Here is a 9181-nt window from a genome sequence, read left to right on the forward strand (position 1 = left end):
GATTGCTTTAGGGAAGGGGGAGGTGCTTTGCGTGTGTCTGTGTGTGTCTCGTGCGTGTCGGCTGGCATTTCACATAATGAAATGCAGCAGGGAACAAAGAGCTGGGGGCCCTATTCTCTGTGCTGAAGCTTCATTTTCACTCCCGTCAGTCTGTGATTCTTCCATAGCCCTTGCCTTGTGTACATGTATGTGTGTGTTTATGTTGCATGAGGCTTTTTTTTTCTAGTGTGTTTGAGTGTCCCCTCCTCCTTGTGTTAGCATTCTGCATGGCAGATTCCCCTAATGTAATAACTGTGTCTGCATGTCTAATTTACAGCAGGAGAGAGTAAATAGCCTGTGGTTAATTACAGTATGTGTGTGTGTGTGTGTGTTTGTGTCTGGGTGTGTGTCTACACGTGCGTGGGTGTGTCAGAATGATTTATGAGTTGCAAATAGTTACACCACTGCCCCGTTTCTCCTCACTTAGTTTTTAATCTGTCTTTCCATTAATTTTCCCGGAGATGTCATTATGGTTTTATAACAGTGTGCATGAGGAAGCCCATGTGAGTGCACGGATGTGTTTATAAGACAGAGGTGAGGACACTATGTGGGCATCAAGGCAGGATGAACACCTGGGCTGCACTTTTCTACCTTCCCCCCCCCCTTCCTGGTGCTTCATTCACTCTCTTCATTGAGAGTCACAATGAACACAGATCTTTATTGACAGTACACGGCAGAACATGGAAACAGCAGGTCAATCCGTTTAGCCCAAAGGCCGATACACCAATTCACCAATTTGTCAGTGTTAGTTTGAGAGAGAAAAGCAGCTAATCTCTCCTCTCTGCTCTCTATTGATCACACACTTAGACTCCACTTCTCTGTCTAAACACTATTGATTCTCCCTCTCTCTCAATCTCTTTCTCCTACTCTCTTTTTCTTGTGCCCTCCTCACATACCACAACTCTCAGCACATTGTCCCTTCATATACCCCAACAGCTCCCCTCAGAACGACAGAGACTGCAGAGGCTCCGTCTCCGGCGCCCAGCGTCACAGTCTAGGTGCTGCCTGCCAGCTGATTAATAGTTTGATCCACGGTGTCACAAATCACCGTTCCCTGCTGCGCACATCCAAAAGGTAGTCTCTGTCTCATTAAAAAAATCAATTACTTTGCAGGCCTCCAACAACGCAAACACGGAAAGAGATTAAAAATTCACTTTTAGGTTGGCCGTCTCATCGCTTTGTTTCTCAGCCACATTTCAGAAGAAGTCTTGAAAAGAAAAACCTTTATGTCAAGATGAAAGCTATAAAAAAGGACCCTACTCCCTTCAATCCAAATCAAAGCCAAGGATGTATTTTAATTAGGTTTTTAGACCTAGTCAGGAGAATGTTGAAGATTTATTCTTAAATAAATGGCTAACTTTCCTGAAGCATTCATGAGGTAAGTGTTTATCAACTTATTCAAACGTTATTAAAAAAGGCACCAATGCTTAAATTGTACTGCAGTCAGTTACAGTTTTTTCTCCTCGCCTGGTTTTGATTTGTTTGACTTGTGCTCCCCCTACTGGAGATCTTCTATCATTACAAATATGCAACTTCACAGGTTATACAAAGTTTGGCACGTGCCTTGTGTAACTGCAAATCAGCTGCTGTTTGGTAACACGCGCTCGTGTTCAACACGAAGAGGCAGCTTGTATCCGCCTGTCCGAACTTTCTAATCTATAACAAACATTTTTAGTACCTTAAATGTAAAGATGTCGCCCTCAAAGGATGACCACGCTCTGGTGAGGGAGATGCTGAAGGAGGTTCTGACGGGTCGAGAAGATCCAGAGGGATTCTTTGCGATCTGTTTGTCAGTCCTGGGCCACCGTGAGACTTACTCGATGTTCCCGACACTCATCAAGCCTCTGTCCACGGCCAACATCAGTGTCCACTCCACCCTCACCTTGATCTACGAAGAATACTTCTCCAAGGTAAGCGTTGGTCAAACTTAAATAAATAAATTGAAAAAAAAGTATTAACTTTTAGAGCAAAGAAACCCCATATCAACATTTAGTTTATTATTGCTACTTTATTTTCAGTGTATTTACGTCACTTAAAAACGGTTTCAGGCAATTTTACATCTTACGCGCCGCATACAGCAAATGTTTGCTAGCAGGCAAACTCAACTTTTCTTTTCTTTCTTTTTGTTTAAGCTTATTATATGTCTTATAGGCAAGTGACCTTTTAAGTAAAAGTAAATAAACCAATAAAAATAAAAAAAAAGTGACATGGCGACTTGAAATTATCATTTCAAACCTTTTATGCTCTAGAATGAGGCTAACGGCTAGTGGCTAAGCATGTCTTTTTGGTACTGAACATGTTAACAGGCTGCCTACTAAAGTTATGCGCTAAACGGTGCTAAAGCAGGAAAATAAAATGAAACAATACGATTACCGTAGAGGAGTGTTTAAGGGTAACACTAGTACACCTGCCCATTTATGCAAATGTCCAATCAGCCAATTAAAATGGAGGCAGTTTTTTTTCCCCTGAAAGCTGATTGGCTACTCATGAGTTTGTATGGTTGTTTGCCTTTTTTCCTTGTGTTTCCTGAAAGATATTAGTTTTGCTGTTTTTTAAAATATATATATATATATATATATTATATATCATGCCATAACAATGCTCACAAGTCCTCTTTTCTCTTCTAAATAGAGCCTGAAGTCTTTGTATTTAAGTTAAATCAAAGTTAAAAGTTGAAAAATGAAAATGTATCATCATAAATACCAATACACTAGCACTTTGTGTTTCAGCATTTCCTAATGCTAAATGATTAAAGAGTTTATACCTGACTAAAATGTCCTACAGTTAAAAAAAAAAAAAACAAAAAAAAAAAGCAAGAACCAAAAGGAAATATTGCTTGGGAAATTTAAGTACGACTCAAGGCCAATTCTGAACACCTTGTGTCCTTAGATGTTCATTGTGTGAATCCCAATTCTTCTGCTCTTTTGTCGACTCTACCTCAACATTTATACAAAGTGGACATTTTCTGGTTGTCTACCTAATTTCCTCATTAATAATTTTGAATATATTATTTCAGTAGTTTGTATTTACCATATTTTGTTCTAGAAAATTATTATGTTTTGTTGTCTTGCCAGCGCTTCTGGTTTTTCAGACCGCTCCTTGTGGTCATTGCGTCCTTGACCAGGACATCTAACCTTCACACTTTAATTTTCATTATTTGATGTCTTTATGGATGTAAACCTCTGTTGATTGATTGTATTGCACATTCATTATTCTTTCTTGATTGCTTGAGATAAACCATTCTAATCTAATCTAATCATAAATCTGTGCATCTCTTTGGATTAAAGTGTCAGCTTTGAAGTTGTACTTCATTTTTAATTGTAATGGTTTTTCATTTTTTATTAGCAAAGAGAGGTAACTTGAATATCAATTTTAGGAAGCTGTTTCCAAAGTCATAATTGTCCCAAAACTTTTATGTATGTGAAAAGGAAGACAAGGGTAAGGGTAGGACAAAGGAGTAGAGTGAGATTTAGCTTTAGGTAATGGTTTTACTAAACAGAATGTTTTACTTAACAATGTTTAACTAAACAGAATTGAAAAATGTTCTGCAATACACATGATACACACAGCAAAAACTAAATAATATTAAAAGTGACATAGATTTTTCTTTTAAAGTAACCTAGACAACAAGCCAAATAAATAAAAAAGGATTTGTTGTTTGATAGAACGTCCCTTTCCCTCTTAAAGATAATCATGATGAATGAATGAACTCTTATTATCACATGACAGTCTCTTTTGGAGCAATTATGAAATGTATCCATACAGCCTAATGCTTAAGGGGTTAATAATATTATTTTTTTTTTATCTCATTGTGTGATTTTCAACAACTGCAACTAATCATTGAGCAAACTAATGTAAAAACAAAAAAGAAAATTTAAATCTATTATATTTTTATTCACAAGTTCAGCACCTGATTTGATTTACTATTTTTTTTAATTCAAATATAAATGTATCTTTCAAATGTCCAGTCATTTTTTGGGTATGAAAAACGCTTTTCTCATAACTAGAGGTATAATTTGCCAAAAGGCCAAATTTTTATGTTTAAAATTATAATTTCGATTAAAAAAATAATTGAAAACACATTTTGGGCTGAGAAAAATACAATAAACTGAAATAAATACATATATTTGATACAATGATATTGCTGTTTATTTTTTTAAACAAAGATTGATTTGATTAAGCAACTTTTAGAATCCAGCCCTAAAAATCTACTTTAAAAAAATCTGTATCTCATAAATGTTAAAATAAAGTAATTTAAAATGAGTTTTGACTACATGTGTAATTCTTATTCCTTAACTAAGTTGAAGCTTGGAAGTTTATTGATTGAAAGATAAAAAATAGTGACTAAAAATATTATCATTCTGAAAAAAAGAAACTAATGATGCGTTTTTCCATTTGACCTCTAGACTGGCGACGATGACCTGGAGCTTGCTTTGGCTTTGTCTCTTATGGAGATGGAAGATCAGCAGCTTTCAACACAGCACCTGCAGTCTGAGGTCAGAACCACCCAGAGCGACCCATTTCGACTGAATTCAGCTTCTGGATTCACAAACAAGGACACAAAAACTAAACATAATGATCCTCAGAACAATAATAAAGCACAAACCAAGCAATATGCGGTAAAAGAAAGTACAAACCTGATGGAAGATCAAACTTCGAATCAATCTGAGAAACCGAAAAGCGCAAAGAGCAGAAGGAAGCGGAGAAAAGGAGCTGTTAGTATTATAGGCCTACCTGGTTCACCTTCAGCATCTCCGCCTGTTCTGCTGTGGTTCAGGAGGGACTTGAGATTGTGTGACAACCCCGCTCTTAATGCAGCTCTAGAAATGGGTGCACCTGTCATCCCTGTCTTCATATGGAGCCCTGAGGAGGAGGAGGGCCCAGGAGTTACAGTGGCTGCAGGGGGAGCGAGTAAGTTGCTGAGGAAATCAATAAGAAATGGGTTTAACAATGCTTTTGTCATCTAATTAGGTTCTGCTTTTTTTTGTCAGGTAAATATTGGCTTCATCAGGCTTTGGCTTGTTGCTGCACCTCTCTGAACCGCATTGGCAGCCGCCTCACTTTTCTTGAGGCAGAGGAGCAAAGTTCTCTTCGAACCCTGAAGCAGCTGGTGAAGGAGACCGGGGCAAGAACTTTACTAGCCAACGCTTTGTATGAACCTTGGCTGAAGGAAAGGGATGATGAGGTAGTGTCGGCACTCCAAAAAGAAGGTGTTGAATGCAAGATTTCCCACTCCTACTGCCTCAGAGATCCTTACTCTGTTAGCACGGTGGGGGTAGGACTCCGAGGTTAGTCGGAGTTTTCTATTTTCTACAAAAATTCTGTCAAACGTGTAACTTTTTAATAACTGATGATTGTTTTTTTTCCTGCGATGTAGGAATAGGTTCTGTTTCTCACTTCACGAGCTGTTGTAAACAGAATCCAGGGCCTGCTATCGGGGTTCCTCTGGACCCCCCACAATCCCTTCCGACACCTGCCTGTTGGCCACAGGGTGTTCCTTTGGAGGCGCTGGGTCTGGCTCGCATGCCCCGCAGGAAAGACGGCACAATAGTGAGGGAGCACATCTGTTCATAACATAGACCATGTCGTTCTGAAAGTCTTCTTTAAAGTCTTTTCTTGCTTTAGATTGACTGGGCTGCAAACATTCGAACGTCCTGGGACTTTAGTGAAGACGGAGCACATGCTAGGCTTGATGCCTTCCTTCGTGATGGTGAGACCTCGCTAGATTCATGGTCAGCGTTTCTTGTGAGGATCGCCACTGAACTCCAGTATCTTTCCACGTCTTCCAGGTGTGTACAGATACGAAAAGGAGTCCGGCAGGGCAGATGCTCCAAACACGAGCAGCCTCTCTCCCTATCTTCACTTTGGCCAGCTCAGTCCACGCTGGCTTCTGTGGGACGCCAAAGGGGCGCGCTGTCGATCTCCAAAATTTCAGCGCAAACTGGCGTGGAGAGATTTAGCATACTGGCAGTTAACGCTGTTTCCAGATCTTCCCTGGGAATCTATCAGACCTCCTTATAAGGTTGACAAATCTCTTAATTTAAATCACTTTTTGTCTGGAATACATTATTGATTCTGGGGTTTTTCTAGGCGCTGAGGTGGAACACAGATCGCCGCCACCTCAAAGCCTGGCAGCGAGGTAAAACGGGCTACCCTCTGGTCGACGCAGCCATGCGGCAGCTGTGGCTGACCGGCTGGATGAACAACTACACGAGACACGTGGTGGCGTCTTTTCTCATTGCATATCTGCATCTTCCATGGCAAGAAGGCTATCGCTGGTTCCAGGTAGGATTCTGTCCTTCGTGCAACTCCCATCATGCATCAGGCAATGGAATTGACAGGATCAAACTTTCAGGACACCCTGGTGGATGCAGATGTTGCCATCGATGCGATGATGTGGCAGAATGGGGGCATGTGCGGCTTGGACCACTGGAACTTTGTCATGCACCCTGTGGATGCAGCACTGACCTGTGACCCCTATGGCCACTACGTCAGGAAATGGTGCCCCGAACTCGCAGATCTGCCGGACGAGCTCATTCACAAACCCTGGAAATGTCCTGCGTCCATGCTGCGGCGAGCAAGTGAGGAGTTTATTACATATGATCCCATTGGTTATTCAAACATGTTTGAAAATGTGATTCCTGTCTGTTTAGAGATCGTGTTTGGAGAGACATATCCTGAGCGGATAGTTGTCGACCTGGAGGAGCGGAGAAATCAGTCTCTACAGGACGTGGCTTCAGTGCGTAAAGAGTTTGGACAGTTCGTGGACAAGCGCTCAGGCTGCGACTTGGTGCCTTTGCCCCCCCGGCTCGTCTCCGAGGCTCTGGGATGGTCTAAGAGGGACGGAGAAGCAGCAAAAGAAGGGAAGCAGTTTCTGCTCCCCGTCATCACCCGCATGGAATTCAAGTATCAGCGAGACGATCCAGACGCAGACGCGGCGTCGAACCCTTACAACGCCGTCCTCAAAGGATACGTGAGCCGCAAGAGGGACGAGACCATCGCCTTTCTTAACCAACAAGACTTCACCGCCAGCGTGATGTACGAGGGAGCGCAGAGGCGGGAGCGGCTCGAGCGGGACTACCGCAGGATGGAGGGGCTGCCTCCGCCCCCTTCCGCTCGGGGGAGAGCCAGACGCACTCCAACGGCCAAAGACAGGTTCTCTATAGTTCCTGGTGGGGTGGTCACTTCATAGGAAAAGGAGAATAAAAGAGCTACAACATGAACTTTAGGCTGTATCAGGAAAATACAAGTATTTATGGCAGGACTTTCTGCACAATCCTGGGTTACATTTTGAGAGATTTTTTACTTTTTCTTTCCCACTGTGGCCTTTTTACATTGTAGCAACGGGTTTCTGTGTTCCCTTATTTATCAGTATAACCCACAATAGGCGAAATTCAGAGTAGTCAACTTAGTTTTACATTTATTCTAGATGTTTTAAGGCTGTAAAATACCTCACTACACACTTTATGCACTTTTCTCAGACAAACGTGAACATTTTTACAATTTTCTCTCTTTTAAACTCTCAAAATTCAAACTTTTGTAGAAAAATATAGATTTTTTTAAAAAAAATATTGAAATCAGAATGAATTCTGTACAGGAGACACAGCATGGAGGAGATTGATAATTGTCTACAGCCAATCAGAATGCAGAGCACAAAGCTCTGTTTAAAAAAATAAAAGCATGCAAAATTGCACCAAAAAAAGTGTGGGAAAAGTATATTTAATAAGTGGGAAAAGTGCAATTTACACAAAGCATCAATGTTTGTGAAATGAAAACGCCTGTCCATCCTGGGATAGGATCTCTCCCTCATGTGGGCATCCCTAAGGTTTCTTTTTTTTCCTGAATTAGGTTTTTTTTAGGAGTTTTTCCTTAACAACAGGGAGAGTCTAAGGGCAGGGATAACCAGTTTAATTTAATCTGTTTAGTTTAGCAATTGACTATTGTTTATATTTTATGACCGACCTGCTTCTGGAAAATTACCAGCTTGAAGTCCAATGAGGCAACTGTCTTTGTGATATCGGGCTATCTAAATAAAATTGAATGGAATAAATGTTCTGAAACTATAGAAAACTCAGATTGAGTAACTCTTTTTTCTGTTCTAAATGTGCATTTCCTTATACCATCTGTTTTGGATTTTTTTTCTTACTTTTTTGTACAAATGGAATAATTGTATATTTAGAAAGAATTGATGTCAACCATAACACACATTTTGTGTACTAAAGCAGTATACAGTTTGGTTTTTAAATGCATTTGAAATGTTAGGAAATGAACTACAACAAAGTAAGAACCCATGAGGAAATGTTTATTTTCTAATTGTAAAGGTCCCATGTGCACACAGTTCATCACTCAAACCTCCAGTGCATGCTAACATTATTATTACAAAGAACAAAGTGCATTTTCTCATTTAACAGCGTACTAAATCTGAATTCTATGTCGTCATATCATTGAAATGACTGGAAATTAATCTAGAGATATTAAGTCACCATCACCATTGTTTGGGGATTCAAGGCGCCACATATATAGATGTTTTTAGTCGACGCAGGCGGACGCGCCTGCTACAGATGTGTCTGTAGGAAGAAGACTCCTAAAGTTAACAGATCTAATACACTGACAGTTCAGCAGTCCGGAGCTGTGAAGCTCCACTGCTCGACATAAAGCGTTTGTAAGTGACGGGCACGTCTACCGCCAGTCATTTTGAAGAGAGGAGGGTGCGCAGCACTTAATAAGAAATGCTAAGTTAATCTTCAATGGAGCGGATGTATCTCTCGTACGCCGCCTCATCCATTAGGCTGTCGAGCTCAGCAGGCTTGGCGATGGTCATCTTCATCAGCCAACCTGTAAGGAAATCAGGTTCAGCCGGGAGTCAAGGTCAAACATGAGCGATGCCATTTAAGGAAGAAAAACAAACAAAAAAAAAAACGACAGCTTTCAACAAAGATTATAGGGAAATAAATTAGACGTTACCAACAAAACAATGAAAAAAGAAGAGACATATGGACATATGGAAATGGACATATAATACGGCAGCATAAGGATATTTATATTATATATATATATATATATAAACACATTTGACCCCAACAAGTCTTTTCCTCTTTCTCTGAAAGTAATTAAAGAATTAAAAAAAACCTTAATCCCGTGC

The 9181-nt window shown here is 40.4% G+C and overlaps 3 protein-coding genes across 3 annotated transcripts in view; 1 reads left to right on the plus strand and 2 right to left on the minus strand.

The window, feature by feature from the left end:
• Positions 1–1850, minus strand: part of gtf3c6 (general transcription factor IIIC, polypeptide 6, alpha) — a 31136-nt gene extending 29286 nt beyond the window's left edge. Inside the window, exon 1 of the mRNA XM_036212433.1 lies at positions 1718–1850. The gene's annotated coding sequence lies outside the window, so the exon portion shown is untranslated. The remainder of the gene's footprint in view (positions 1–1717) is intronic.
• On the plus strand, positions 7–7262 carry si:ch1073-390k14.1 (deoxyribodipyrimidine photo-lyase). The gene is made up of 9 exons (XM_024282460.2): positions 7–1949; positions 4446–4950; positions 5031–5327; positions 5417–5589; positions 5665–5749; positions 5829–6061; positions 6130–6324; positions 6395–6620; positions 6693–7262. Exons 1-9 carry the CDS (start codon positions 1731–1733, stop codon positions 7229–7231), a joined length of 2472 nt encoding a protein of 823 aa, XP_024138228.1. The 5' UTR covers positions 7–1730; the 3' UTR covers positions 7232–7262.
• A 1058-nt stretch (positions 7263–8320) lies between these two features.
• Positions 8321–9181, minus strand: part of gcsha (glycine cleavage system protein H (aminomethyl carrier), a) — a 4757-nt gene continuing 3896 nt past the window's right edge. Inside the window, exon 5 of the mRNA XM_024282459.2 lies at positions 8321–8874. Coding sequence (XP_024138227.1) covers positions 8777–8874 — 98 coding nt within the window. The 3' untranslated portion in view covers positions 8321–8776. The remainder of the gene's footprint in view (positions 8875–9181) is intronic.

The sequence above is a fragment of the Oryzias melastigma genome, linkage group LG6 (assembly GCF_002922805.2).
Source record: "Oryzias melastigma strain HK-1 linkage group LG6, ASM292280v2, whole genome shotgun sequence".
NCBI lineage: Eukaryota > Metazoa > Chordata > Actinopteri > Beloniformes > Adrianichthyidae > Oryzias > Oryzias melastigma.